We start from the raw sequence: 15,492 nt of genomic DNA, 5'->3' as shown, positions 1-15,492 counted from the left end.
AAACCAAGTAGTACATACATGTATATGTGATGGGACCTAAACATTTGTGGCTTTCCTTTTGTACTTTTTTATCCAATACACAATGTGGATACCCAGGAGAAGATGAAGCAGGTCAATCACCACTTCAAGTATAACCCAGAAATACTGATATTTCTACTGTTGTTGCTGCTACTATTACTTACTAGAACTGCACCCCAAGAATCTGCCCATGAAGCTGGATGCTAGCAGGCAAAAAATGAAGCCAGCAAGTGGAGCATTACCATGAAAGATGCTATGTTGAATCTATTCACCCCCTGCTCAGTTTATCTCTTTCTCTCTCCACACATACACTTATATATACACACACAAGGGGCTGTGTCCAACCCTGCAGCTCTGCTCATGCAACACACTATGGTGTGCACAACATACAGTAACTTCTTATCCCTCTCCTGTCCCTTTCAGCCACCCCTTCCAGGTACTCTCAGAATCGGCTCTGGAGAGTTGGGAGGTCATATGGTGCAGATTGTGGCAAACAAGTAGGGGAGGAGAGGAAACTGAAGTCCTGTGGCGAGAGTGAATTGCCACTAGTGTGCTGTTGGATATAAGCCACAGTTAAAATTTCAAGAAAAGAGATTCTGACTGAACTGTAGGAATAACTGTTCTGACAGTTAAGAGCTGTTTGACAGTAGAATGGCCTATCTAAAATGGTGGTTACCGGTAACTCTCCTTCACTGGAGATTCGTAAACTGTGGTTGGATGACTATCTGTCAGGAATTATCTAGCTGTGATTCCTGCATTGCATGGGGTTGGACTAAATGACTCCTAGTCCCTTCCAACTCTACAGTTCTATGATTCTACAGATGCACACCAAGTTAACTGGACAAAAGGCTGGATAAGCAGGAAAAAATATTCCTTGTTTCCTTCCTCAAAACCAAGCCTCCAACATTATAACTCTAGCAAGTTGTCTTCCTGTGTTCACAGTCTGGGCCTTAGAAAGTGGTGTGTGTGAGCGGGTGGGTGAAGAGCAGATTGCTGCTCTTGCCCAACAAACCTGGTTCTTAAAAAGTGGACTTTTGTGGTACGGAAAATGATGAGGAAATGTACTGGGCACTGTGGGATAACAGGTCATCTGGCAGTGACTTAGCAGTCCTAAAAAAAAGTGCTTTGGACCCAACACTATAGAATAAATACCATAGTTAGAGATGCCAACAGGAGATAGGCTCCCTCTGTGTGTGTGGGCAACTGTTCCCCCCTTCAGAAGCTCAGTTAAAAACCGTTTATGTCAGAACTCTTTTCCTAACACTTGAGATTTCCATGAGTAAAAGCTAAGAGTTAAAATAGCCCAGTGGTTAAGACCAGGAACTATTAGCTGGGTAGTGCCCAATTCAATTTTTAACCATTTGATCATCAGCAAACTGTCTCTCAGGCCTTTGCCTTTAAGATGGGGAAAATAATACTGCCTATTTTATGCAGTGGTTGTAAAAAATAACTGAAATAAGCTTTTGATGGGTTGGAGCATTAAAAATCCAACATACATAAGGTTGTGTCCAATGCTAGTCCTACTCAGGAGTAAATGCATTGAAATTAATAAGCACAACTAACTTCGCTCCATTAATTTCCATAAGTCTACACTAAATAAAACTTAGTTGGGTAAACCTATACCAATAATTATTATAACAACAAGGGTATTAATACCTTTGCTCAGCATAGCAGAATATATACCAGTGCTTATCTAAGAGAAGCTCAGGTTAAAATTCTCAGAGATAAATCTGGAATTTTCATTTCTATGGGGAGGGAGAAATAATTTATAGCAGAGCAAAGCCAGCTCTTTCCCCTCACACTTGAGCCCTACGCCATCAGACTGCATGAAACAGTGTCAGTTTTTGACAGAATAAAAGCATAGATGGAACCACAGTGGAGTGAATGGAAGCACCATTATGAATAAGAAAAATGGCACAGGATATGCCAAGGATGTGAGGGCTCAGGCAGGCCCCAGAAACACAGGGGAGAAGAGAACTATCAATGGAGGAGCTCTGGGCTGGAAGCAGCTTCTGCATTCAAAATAAGAGCATTGATTTTAAAAGGCACACTTAGGCAACACTGTGGCAAAAATAACAAACAAACAAAAATAGCCTCAAGCTTCCAAAATAGTCCCTCACAGCGCATTTCTTAATATATGAGGAAAAAAGTTAACAGAAGCTACTAATATGCACAGTGTAGGAACTATCTTACATTTGTACATCTGGTTTTTTTTTAAAAAGCCTTTAAAGTTACGAAACCAAGCATATAAAGCACAATAAGCAAACTGTCATTTTTCTGGAATGGTCACATTACGTGGGAAATTATGTTTTCAGTTTAGAGGTATGGCAATTTCATATTTAAAAGAAACGTCCAGCTTCTCATCCCAGAGCCCCAAGAGATATAAACAAGAGAAGTGTATAAACGCTGCATGAACAACACTGCATTATTACATGTGAACCGAAGAGAAGAAAAATATATTGATCTCATGTAAGCTCTTGGTATAATATAGAAGTTTTGTCTTCGGCTGTGTGTTTGTGAGAGAGAGAGGGTACTCCATATAAACATCTTGTTTTCATCTTACATAATTATTTGTATCAAATATTTAACATTTACTGACATTTACAGAGACCGTTTGTGGGTGCCATGGAGGTGCTAGTGGGCACTCTGGTAATAATAATAATAATAATAATAATAATAATAATAATAATAATAATAATAATTTATACCCCACCCATCTGGCTGGGCTTCCCCAGCCACTTGGGCAGCTTCCAAAAAAATATTAAAATACAGTAATCCATCAAACATTAAAAGCTTCTCTAAACAGGGCTGCCTTCAGATGTCTTCTAAAAGTCTGGTAGTTGTTGTTCTCTTTGACATCTGGTGGGAGGGCGTTCCACAGGGCAGGTGCCACTACCGAGAAGGCCCTCTGCCTGGTTCCCTGTAACTTGGCTTCTCGCAGTGAGGGAACCGCCAGAAGACCCTCAGCGCTGGACCTCAGTGTCCGGGTAGAACAATGGGGTGGAGACACTCCTTCAGGTATACTGGACCAAGGCCGTTTAGGGCTTTAAAGGTCAGCACCAACACTTTGAATTGTGCTCAGAAACGTACTGGGAGCCAATGTAGGTCTTTCAAGACCGGTGTTATGTGGTCTCAGCAGCTGCTCCCAGTCACCAGTCTAGTTGCCGCATTCTGGATTAGTTGTAGTTTCTGGGTCACCTTCAAAGTTAGCCCCACATAGAGTGCATTGCAGTAGTCCAAGCGAAAGATAACCAGAGCATGCACCACTCTGGCGAGGCAGTCGGCAAGCAGATAGGGTCTCAGCCTGCGTACCAGATGAAGCTGGTAAACAGCTGCCCTGGACACAGAACTGACCTGCGCCTCCTTGGACAGCTGCAAGTCCAAAATGACTCCCAGGCTGCACACCTGGTCCTTCAGGGGCACAGTTACCCCAGGGGCACTTCATTGATGACGCCTACTTTATATGTTTGCTCCAGTAAATAAAAGCCTTGGATTCTTTCCTAATAACCTCCCCACCACAAAATATTAGGGTATAAATCTAACATACAGAGGCAATACCAAACTACTTGCAAATTCCCTATAGTTGATTTTATAAAAAATATTTTTTACATTAAATACTGCTGCTTGTTTTTAACGTGTAACTTAACTGCAGGGTATAAGACACAATATGTCCATTAACATAATTCAACACACATTTCTAAGCATTTATAGAAACCTTGTTTTTCTATTTATTCTCTCCAGGGGTAGCACAAGAAATACTTGTTCATTTGTTCGCCTCTTTTGATGCATTTTTTTTTTTTTGGCAAAGAAATATTTTTATATATAAAGAAGTACAATCTGTAACCATGAAAATTAATGGAATATTTCCCCATTAATGTCAGTAAGATGTGGAACGCACCCTAGCTATGCAGAAATAAAAGGCTGGTCAGGTCTATTTGCTTTTCAATTAACCATTATGGAGAAAGAGAACCAGCAAATCATATTAAGCTCTTTCCACCATATGTCACTGTCTGTCCTGCCTAGTACAGTCCTTCTCTTCAATAGCTAAATTTAATACGATTAAAACAAGGGTGATATGATTGTTTTACATAGTGGAATGGCTGTTCCATCTAGCCATTAAGAAACAGCTCAATTAAAGCAATAGAGCTGCTATTGTATTGATTAGGTCTGTGCATAATGCTGCGTATAAAGCTATTCTAAAGCCCTTGTGGCTGCTTTTTATCTTATTAATAGTGTTCATGTCTGGTTACTTAACAGAGCCAAGCTGTTATACAGCAATCTGGCTGACCATTGTAACCCCATGCAAGTGACCTTTTCCTTTGTGCAGATCAGCTATTAAGTGTAAGAAACAGACTGGGGAGGGAGGGAGGGGGGAGGGAGGCACATATCTAGCTTCTATGCATAATAGTCCTATAATGAGCAGTGAGATGGGGATGTGGGGGGGGGGGCAGGTGTCTCATTGCCCACCCAAAAGCAGATCAATGCTATCAGTTTGGGGAAATAGGAGGGAAGGAAAGTTTCCTGGGCCCTGTCCACTGACAACACTTGTGATGAACACCAAAACCCTCAACACTTCTGTCCCTTCAAAAACACAATCTTTACCCAAAAGCAACCCTACTTATCATAGAAGAGTGAGGAAGGCATGTCCCAAACATCCTTCTCCCCAAAATACTAAAAAGAGATTATCTTCTCAGCTTCACATTTCACATCCCTGAGACATGATAAGTATTGTCATCCTGATAACCCCATAATGTTTCCCAGCTGATCACTTCCTCCCCGTACCCATTGTTGGTCCTTGGAACACAGTATAAAAATTAAAGAGTTTGAGCATGCCTTTATCTTCATTGGCTTGGGAGACTGCTACTGCTCTCCTCATCGTGGGCAAACATCAGCTAAATATAATCTGTCTGTTAAGTTACTGAATGTTCTCTACAGACAGTAGCCTTCTTCAGGTGGTCTGACGCTGACTTCAGATGCTAGCTCAGCCCTCATCATCATTCCCTTCATTCTCCAGAAATGGGAGAGCAACCGTTTGTTACCCTGTACTCACTGAGGCTCTGTTCATGTTTTAGAAAGCTGGGAAATCTTAAATGCACATCTGCTTGAGCACAGGCGCCCCCCCCCACTTCTGACAGCCACCCTCCAACTTGGGGAGGTGACAAGAATGACAACGGGGAGTGGAGCTAGCATGCTTGCTCTAGAGCCCCATCTCACAACATATTATCTCTGAAGGCCTGAAGAGGGCTAATATACATCTAGAACTACTTGGAAATGACTGTTCATTTTCCTTTTGATGCAATTCTGCTTTCTCTCATGCTGTTTTATCTTGAAACATTAAGAAAAGGCTAGGATTTGAACTCTGGAGTTGATTAAGTGGTTTTCCAACTTGGGAGTTTTAATATGGGAACAAAGGGAGTCTACTAAAATGTGTGTCCCTTCCCCATAAGTAAATGCTGGATCCCACATGTTCAGACTTAGGATTATTAACATGCATTGGGGTGGCAGTCAGTTATTGAATTTACAAAGGGTGTGTCTCTATGCCTGTCCTAACACCACAAGAAAGGTGAGAGAAAGTGACCCTATTGTTACAATGTTATAAATAAGGATCCAAAAAAATTGGCTGTCATAAGCCACTGCCAAATGTTTGTGGTTGCTTGTACATTGTTTCTCACTCCTCTGAAGGATGTGGGTCTTATCTGCTCTGAGCACCTCCCAAATGCAGCACAAACAAAAAAATTACCCCTGCCTTCTCCCCAGCTCCATGGTTGGGGAGAAGGCTGAGGTTTAATCCCATTTGCCAGACACTGATGGACCACTTGTCATGTAGAGCAGAACTGCAGAGCCCTGCTATTCTTTTGTTTATTATTACGATCATAATACCATTTGCCATGCAGACATGGAGAGTGGGAAACAGTTGATTAAGATGGCTGTATGATTCACCCTCCAAGCTCAGAATACACTCCTATGATGGGGGTGGAGGGAGAGAAGGGGGACAGAGAGCATGTGGAGCAAAAAAGCACCTTCCTCTCTGCACTCTTCCCCTATGAGTTTCTAGAAGACCCACCCACACTTGTTTTAATTATTTATACTGCCATCTTCCTCCCCACCACAAGGGGTCAGTGCAGTCAGCATCTTAAAGCCTCTGACAGTGATGGGCAAATCTGTCAATTTCGGTTCCCTGAAGTTTCTCACCCCCCCCCCCACCATCTTATATTCAGTTCTCCACATTTCTGCACCAGTCTGTGATTTATTTATTTAATCAAATTTATATGCTACCCTTCTTCCCAGGATTACAGGGCAATTTGCAGTATAAATTAACATGTTTTTGTATGCAGTTTTGCATACAAAATTGTATATTGCACATTTTTGCAAGCAATTTCTTCTTATGCACTGTAGTTTTGTAGGTTAGTTTCACAAATATATTGATTTTTTTTTTTACTTTCCCCTTAGTAAATGCATTTTTATAGACACTGGATAACTGCATCACAAAATTTGGATAAGCGTGAATTTTGAAGGATGGCTCTGTTTTGGGTTTCCCTTTTTGGTGGGGAAGTGGAAAGTAGGAATTTGGAAGGTCTCCTTTCCACAGCAGGCCAATTGGATCTGATGCTCTTGAACTTGAAATGCAGCACCCAACTGATTATGCACACTTCTTCAGATTTCGCAATGCATTTTCACTGTAATATGTGTGTGTGTGTGTGTGTGTGTGTGTGTGTGTGTGTGTGTGTGAAATACAAATTTGACTGGTGAATGCATCAGAGAGTTTGTATTTTACAGAAACAGCAAAGAAAAATGCATACAATAATAACACAGATTAATAATAATAATACAATGGGATGGAACAGAAAAGGAATGACAAACAGGATGGAACGGGAAACAATGTCATGCCACAGGATGGCACGGAACAGATCTATGACTGAGTGCAAGCGAGACTGAAACTGGATGCAATCAACCCATTCCTAGTAAAAAATCTCACCACCGTCTCACCCGTTAGGCTCCATAAGCTCAGCAGAATGTACACAGAGTCTTAAGTGCCTTTGGCTCCATGGTTCAAAGCAATTCATAAAACGTATGTCCATGACCAAGATTGTTCCCAGCATTATCTCAGATTATTTTATATGCCCTCTATCCTCTCACAGACAAAAGGAGGTGCATTACTGGATATGCTCAGGAGGCAGGACCTGATTTCTCACACAAGGCAAACTACAAGTGAGATACAAACAGAAGACTGGAACTATTACAAACGCATTCAGAACAGAACTGCATGTGGTAAAAGTGGGTGATCCCAACCACAGCTTACAGGGCAAGGCAAACCAACAACACTTGTGCATTGTGCTGTTAGGGAACTAAGCATTCACAATAGTCAAAGGACATCCTAGAAGAGGACGGTTCTAGTTTACAGCCAGGGATCACTGGGTTTAGCAAAATTTCAACCATTGCATCTGTGCAAGGATGTTACAAACAACGGCCCCATTAATTATCAAACTCCAAACCCATTTTCCCCCTTTTCACATGCAGCACTGAAGGAAGGGAGCAGACAAATACATACAGGGTCCGGGTGGAACAGTAGGGAAAAAGGAAGGCACACAGAAAGCATGGGGGGGGGGGACACACTTCAGCACCCAGGGCAAAAGGACAATAAAATGGGGAGTGTGGGAATTTGAGCTCCTTGGAGGAAAGGTGGAATAGAAATCTAATAAATGAATAACTAAAATGTATTTTGCAAAATGCATGGTGCATGCATTCATACATTGGCATCCTTTGTGGGTGGGGATAGCAGCTTTGGGATCAATAGGACACACTGTGGGGAATGAGCTGGTTTCTTCCACTATCAAAGCAAAGTGCTGGTCAGCAAACTCCAGCTGGAATTAAACAAGAAACAGCTGAGCTGCTTCTCTGCCATTGATTTGCCCCCCACTCCAATTACTATCTTCTGTCGCCACATTTGGGCAGCTCATTAGTGCTGGCCGCAAGCAAACTGTGTGAAGCTCTCTCTCCCCCCCTGGCCCCCCACAGCTGCCACTTGTCAGTGACTGGCCCTGAGGTACAGTAGCAGCAGTTGCAAGAAGGATTAAGATTTCGTCCGGAGAGGGATTTATCATCCATGCTACCCTCACCTCTTCTAATTGGCAATTTCCCCTCTGGTCTTCTTGTCTAATGTGACAGATCTCGGAACTGTCTATTCTCTCTCTGACTCCAGGCGTTCACTACAAAACAGGGCTCAGAAACCCACAACAGCTTTCAATCTGAGCTCTTGTTTGAAATGACACCTTCGGAGGCCAAGAATATCCAAAATGGTCTGCAACATTTTTTTTTCTAAATGCATCCACGAGCGATCATCTTCACTCTGTGAGACTGAATCCTATCAGATATAAATAAATGCATAAATACATAAGAACTCCCACTGTGAAAATGGCAAGTGCTGTGGAAGAAGGGAGCACTGCATCAGTCATATTTATTTTTCTCGTCTAAGTGGCAAACATATTGCTTTGCTTTTTGTGGACGACATATCACACACAAACTTCATCGACAGACATATGCTCATATTTCCGATTTCAGAAATAATGAGTGAAGGTGCCAATATGTTTTTGCTAAAGAGGGAACACGGGGAAAGAATGCAGAGAAAGAACTACTCGATAACATACAGTACCTGTGTATTGGTTGTTGTCTGATGCAAATGTTATCACTAGGGATGCTGTAATCTTCATTGTTCAGACATTTCACAATTACAGAGCATGGGATGGATGCACAATAGCCTGACCCACCATGAAATAGAAAGCCGAAGAGCTATCTGAATTGCAATTTAAGCTATGCTGAAGGAATTATTTTGTCAATAGACATAGTAGCAAGCAGATAATCATATTTGCACTAGGTACGACTGAAATCACATATTCCTGTAACTACTCATAACATCCAATCCCTGCCTGCTTTTGTGTATAAGTGTATATTGTTTTTATATAGAGAATTGGTTTTGCATATGAAATTCTTTTTATTGTTCATGTTTTAACTGTGAAATCTCTTCCGAGACACTTATGGGAAGCAATTGACATCAAATAAATAAATAAATAAATAAATAAATAAATAAATAAATAAATAAATAAATCTCTTTAGATTTTCACATGGTTGGAGTGATAGACTTTGCATTCCTGCCCTGAAATCACATGAAACAGTTTTAGAGCTGCAAGGACAACATAAAACAAACATGGCAAGCAGATCATTCAGATGCAGTACCCATAATATGTGTTCACAAACCATTTGAGGCGTGTTTGAATTGTTTTCCCCATGACTGCTGGCTTTGTGTGAAGGTTGCAACCATATGATCACATGGTAGGTTTTTTTTTTTTTTTACTGATCACATGTGTGTTGTTTGTTTGTTTTAACCTATCCTCACTCAGGAGGGACCAAACCCATTGAGAAGGGTCTCAATGACCTGGGAATGAGCCATGTGACTAGCTCCACCCATGTGGCCACTTCCTTCACATACAGATGACAGATACGTGAGATCACACCATGGAGAGAGCAGCTGCCAGTCAATAGGTAAAAGGTAAAGGGACCCCTGACCATTAGGTCCAGTCGCGGACGACTCTGGGGTTGCGGCGCTCATCTGGCTCTATAGGCCGAGGGAGCCGGCGTACAGCTTCCGGGTCATGTGGCCAGCATGACTAAGCCACTTCTGGCGAAACCAGAGCAGCACACAGAAACGCCGTTTACCTTCCCACCGGAGCGGTACCTATTTATCTACTTGCACTTTGACTTGCTTTTGAGCTGCTAGGTTGGCAGGAGCAGGGACTGAGCAACGGGAGCTAACCCCGTCACGGGGATTCAAACCGCCGACCTTCCGATCGGCCAGCCCAAGAGGCTTAGTGGTTTAGACCACAGCGCCACCCGCATCTTCACATACAGATGACAGATACGTGAGATCACACCATGGAGAGAGCAGCTGTCAGTCCATACAAGTGGGCTAATAATGTGGGCACTCATCTATGTAATTTGTACTCACTCACAAGTATTTATAGATTCACATTTGGATTTGTAAATAGTGGTCTTGAGCCGGTCATTCTCATTCATTCTCTCTCTCTCTCTCTCTCTCTCTCTCTCTCTCTCTCTCTGCCTAACCTACCTCACAGGGTTGATGCAGTGCTATTTTTCTAGAAAAAGAGGTGCCAGAAATCACCATGAACTCCTCCTTTGTTCTCTTAAAATGGCAATGGTGAGCACCTGAGAGGTGCTGGAACTGAGTTCCAGTTGAAAAAAAGCCCTGGGTTGATGTGAGGTAAAAATTTGGACAGACTAGTTATGCTGTCTTGAACTCCCTGGAGGAAAAGCAGGATATAAATCATGTGCACACACACACACACACACACACACACACACGCACACACACACACACACACACACACACACACACACACACCACTTACACACAGAGATAGAGATCTGGCCGGGATTAGAATGCCAAGTACAGGTATGGCATTTTAAAGGCTGAAAAGGCAAAACTGAGCTGACATATTTGGTAGTAGAGTAGGAAAAAATGCCAACACTTATGTTAACATTTTGTTCCTGCAAGTAGCTGCATGGAGAGCATAAATATGTAAAGGAATTAATTACCGAGGCTTGTCCAGAGACTAGGCTTGCATTGCGAGGCTATTTCAAGTCATCACTTGGAGCAGAAAAAACCCCGCACCTTCTCTCTGCAAAAGCTGTCATTCAAAAATCAATCCAGAGACTAAATCACTGCTTATTGCAAGTGCCAATGGCAGAACGTGGGCCATAATGCTATTCCAGCACAATGGGAAAGAAAACCCAGCTAGAAAAGTCGATGTATAATGCATGCCATTTTTAAGAGAAAACCTATAACATAAAATGATGTGGAATGCTGGCACCTTCTCAGTGCAGTACCAGGAACTGAAAGCCCAGAAAGTATTTCATCTGCAGGAAGGCTTAACTGACAGATAACTAAAAGAAATGCAGCATTTTATTTGTTGCGGAGGGTGCGGGGTGAGCCTCATCTGTGCAACTGAGAAGCAAGAATTCTGCATGTAGTTAAGACTTCTTGCTCAAACATTTATTGAACTTTGTGTGGACCTACACAGGGGACACACCAACTGCTGGGATAAATTTGTTAAATAATATCATACAGGGACCTCCGAAACAGCAGCAAGGTTTTTATACAGACAGGAAAATGAGTGTAGAGGGCATGCACTAATTAAATAACAGAGGACATACTGTCCATATGCAGTGCAGGTTAATTCACCAAAATACTCTAATTTAGAATTTTTTTCATTCTGTTCCAATAACTATCCAGGAGTCATTCCAAGCATGTATTGCTTAGGCAGGCGTCTTGTGCCAATAAGTAGCACATGATGTTTTCTAGTCCCAAACAGACTACTGGACTGGTCAATTGTTCCTGAAATTTGAGATTTCACAGGACTTCCAGGGTGTCCTAAGTTACCTAGGCCTCCTCTTCACTGAGGTGGGAAACCAGGGGCGGGAAACTTCTTTCAGCTTGAGGGCTGCATTCGCTTCTGGGAAACCTTCTAGGGGCCACATGTCAGTGGAGGGAAGAGCCAGAGGCAATGAAGATGAATTTCACCTTTGTACTGTAGGATGTTGCTTCAAAAGCCAAGCATCACAAAATTTGGTTGCAACTGTTTTCTGAGTGGAGTGTCAAAACATACCGAACAAATAGGAGGCAGGGGTGGGCAGCTTGGTGAATTTTCTGTTTTAAGACAAAAGAGGGAAATCATGGAGGCATGTGTGCAGACTGTCAATTGGTATAAAACTATGGAAGTTAGGTCCATTTTGCGGAGATTTATCTAGGTTTATTTAAGTATAATCTAAGTATAAATGTAAGATATATGTGTCTGTCAAATTCACAGTTTAAGGTACAACCTAAATGCATAATCAAAAATGTCATGTGGGAAGTATTTCCTAGACAAAAGCCGCTCTTATTTTTTTATGCTTCCTCCAGGAAAGATCTACAAGCAGAAGACTTCCAGCTGGCATTGATAAAGGTAGCTTTCCAAAAGAAATGTACTATCTTGCAACACATCTTCAAAAGAGGCTTAGAACTATTTTAAATTATAAACAAGATAATGCATCAAATTCCACTAAAGAGTATTTTGATAATTAAGTGTAGGTGTTTGCAGAGAGCTGCCTAATATTTCTTTCTTGAAAGCACCACAAGCTTAGTACATTTGCATATAAGGTTTTGCATCACGGAGCAAGCACTTCATGTGAAAAAGGATAAACGTGGCAAGCAGATTATCTGCTGAAATGGTTCATAGACTACTTAGCATTAAAGTATTGTAAATGAGATTTCTCATTTGTTGAAATTGCATTGCCACCAGCTAAATACAGATCCATTGCAATGTACTTACTCCCTTCATAGTCACGGGTGCCATACTAACTAAAAGCAGTTCACACAAACAGGGACATTTTCTCTGTTGGATGGTATATATTGCTGTCCCCACACAAGCAAATGTTTCATATTTTGTTCCAGCTGAAGCTTCAACTGTCTTTAGAGGCAGCCCCACAAAGTAATGCATTGCACTAACCTAGAGGTTACCAGAGCATAGGCCACAGAAGTTAGGCTATCCCTGTCCATTCAGGGACACAACTGGGCCACCAGCTGAAGCTGACAGAAGGCACTCCATACCACAAAGGCCACCTGGGCCTCAAGTGGTAGTAATGGATCCAGTAACACTCCCAAGCTATGCACTTGCTCCTTAAGAAGGAGTGTAACCCCCTCAAGAACGGGTCATTCTCCCATCCATCTGGCCTAGGGAACTACCCACTAACAGTGCCTGTATATTATCTGGATTAGGTTTCAGTTGATTGTCTCTCATCCAGTCCATTAGGAGACAAGACACCAGTCCAGCACATTCACTGCCACCCATGTAGATGTAAAAGGATAAATAGAGCTGTGTATCATCAGCATACTGCTGACAACACACTCTGAAACTCCAGATGACTCCACTCAGTGGCTTCATATAGATATGAAACAATATGGTGATAGACCTGAACCCTGAAGGACCGCCCCCACTGAAGGCCCCATGGTGCCAAAAAACACTCCACAAGCATCACCTGCTGAAGATGACCATACAAGTAGGACTGGAACCACTGCAAAGCAGTGTCACCCTTCCCCAACTTGGATAGCCTAACCAGGAGGTTGCAGTGGTTGATGGTATTGAAAGCAGCTGAGGGCTCAAGGAGCACAACGCCCTTGCCTGTCTCCTAACTGAGGTCATCATATAACGTGACAGGGGCAGTTTCTGTGCTAAAGCCAAGCCGAAACCTTGATCGCCGTCAAACACATTCCAGAGATTTATGTATATTCCTTTTGCTGCAAGGCCCTGCCTGGGTTTACTGGTGCAGTGACCTAACATTGGCTGTCAGTTCTGATGCAATTCTGTAGGCACTGCCCTGCCTAAGAAGCTGTAGACATGAAGCCATTTTGCCTGCAGGTCATCAGATTGCAACCACTCCCAAGAGTCCATACTGGCGTGGATGAAATCTGATGCACCTTTGAAGGAGTTCCTCCACACAAACAGCTGTTTCAGAGGGTTCCTGTGGCAACTCAATTGGCCCAGTTCTTGTGTGAATCAGGCTCGGCTAAGTACACCAGACAAAAGGGGCAGTTTCAGTGACCTTTCTGCTGGAGATGAAGCTGTGGGGTTTCAGCATTTGAAGGTCTTCTTAAAGAAGAGAAGGCATTATTTGATACAACTGAAAGAATCAAATGAAAAAGCTTTGTAACTCTTGTGCAGTTTTATGCAGTTCTTCTATCTAGCTAATCTGACTGTTCTCTACTACCTCTCTTGCTTGTAGGAAGGTAGCAAATCTCCCCACCAAACTTCTTGCCGGGTGACTTCCCAGTGACTGCCATGTACACGATCACTTTGTTTTCCAGAATGATATGTAATGTTTTGGGAATATCAATTCCTTGATCCATACCAGACAGCTCTGGGCTAGGGATAGACTAGTCCAAACCAGGACTTGCAGTAAGTAGGCTGGGAAAAGGAGAAATTCTGGATGGAAGAACACTACTCTGCATACAACTGTAAGCAAGGAAAAAACTCAAAAATAAACCAACTAATAAGCACAGTCTGAGTCCTGGTTCTTATTTCTAAGAATCTCAGGCCTCTTGACACAGCATGATGTTCTGCAAAACTGTGACTTCAGTGTCACATCCCCTAATTCACATGGATTAGGGTAGAAGCAGACTACCACCTACAACTGATATCTCATGCTCCCTTCCATGTGTTTAATGAATGCGTTGAGGGGAGCATGACTGCAGCTACTGGCTCTCCTCCAATCTCTATGTGGGGTTGCCAGTCCCATCTTCAACTACTGACTAGGTGAGAATGTGCTTTCAGCTTTACATACATCGAGCTTGTATGCACAGTCAGGACCTCTTGCACAACCATGTTCCCCATCACATGCATGTAGTGCCCATTTCTGCCCAATGTGCGAAGGAGCAGGAATGGTGACCCCAAGTAGAGCCATAGTAGGTCTAGTGGGCACATCCTTGCTCCTTTCCACACACTGACCAACTGGGTGGAGTAAAGCCTGAGAAGAAGCGTAAGAGAATGCAAGCAAAGTACCAATGAATGGAGATCTTACCTGTACACTAGTAAAAGTGGTATACTGATAAGCTTTAACTACCAGGTAATTTGCTTCTATATCTATTATCCCCAGGATCATGTACTTCCACCATCTTCGTTTCAAGATTGCCAGCAAGTTTTCTTCTCCTGCATTGGGACAGGGAAAGAGGGAGTGGGGGAAGAGTTTTAAAAGGATTAGATTTATAGCCATGACAATAATCCACTGGGTTTCATATGGAAGTGCTGCAGAAGGTGCTACATAGGATTACTAAGGACCAGGGAAGGTCAAAGAAGGTCCTGCTCATTTACATACAAGTAAATTAAATATTCCTTACTGACAGCCACTGAGGCTAAGCTAAAAATAAATAAAAAGCATCTCAGTTGCCTTTTCATTTGCCCCTTCACCTTCTGTTAATCCTGTGGCTAGGATAACATCTGTACAATATCAAGTCAAACACACTGGACTCGCCCAGGAGGGTCACACACACACAATGAGGTGGATTTCTTCCCTTCTTTTTGCATAACTGGTAACTCGGTTTCCAAGAATCAATTTTGTGCAAAGCCAGAATTGTTCTTCAATGTCCTTGCAGATGAATCCTATCAATCACACAATCCCCGATTTCCACTTTGTGAAGACTGCCAGTACAACAAGGATGACTGATTAAATCTACAGTTTCCTGGGGGTTAAATTGTCTTAACGCTAGGCCAGGGATTATTACTATGTCTGATACAAAAGAAAATGAACATGCGGCCAGAGTTTGGGTATCAAGCTCCCTCCTTGTTCCTCTGATCGAACAGGATTTCATGAGGGTTACAGTATGGACAATATGCTATTGCTGTAGATGAAGATTCTTAAACCAGCTTGAAC

At 42.4% G+C, this 15,492-nt stretch overlaps 1 protein-coding gene across 1 annotated transcript in view; it reads right to left on the bottom strand.

Annotated features, from left to right (window-relative positions):
• SLC35F1 (solute carrier family 35 member F1) overlaps positions 1-15,492 on the bottom strand; it is a 179,414-nt gene that overhangs the window by 20,390 nt on the left and 143,532 nt on the right. The window contains exon 3 of the mRNA XM_033143683.1: positions 14,644-14,771. Coding sequence (XP_032999574.1) covers positions 14,644-14,771 — 128 coding nt within the window. The remainder of the gene's footprint in view (positions 1-14,643; positions 14,772-15,492) is intronic.

The sequence above is a fragment of the Lacerta agilis genome, chromosome 3 (assembly GCF_009819535.1).
Source record: "Lacerta agilis isolate rLacAgi1 chromosome 3, rLacAgi1.pri, whole genome shotgun sequence".
NCBI lineage: Eukaryota > Metazoa > Chordata > Lepidosauria > Squamata > Lacertidae > Lacerta > Lacerta agilis.
Note: the sequence above shows the minus strand (reverse complement) of the source record. Positions and strands in the feature narration are given on the sequence as shown.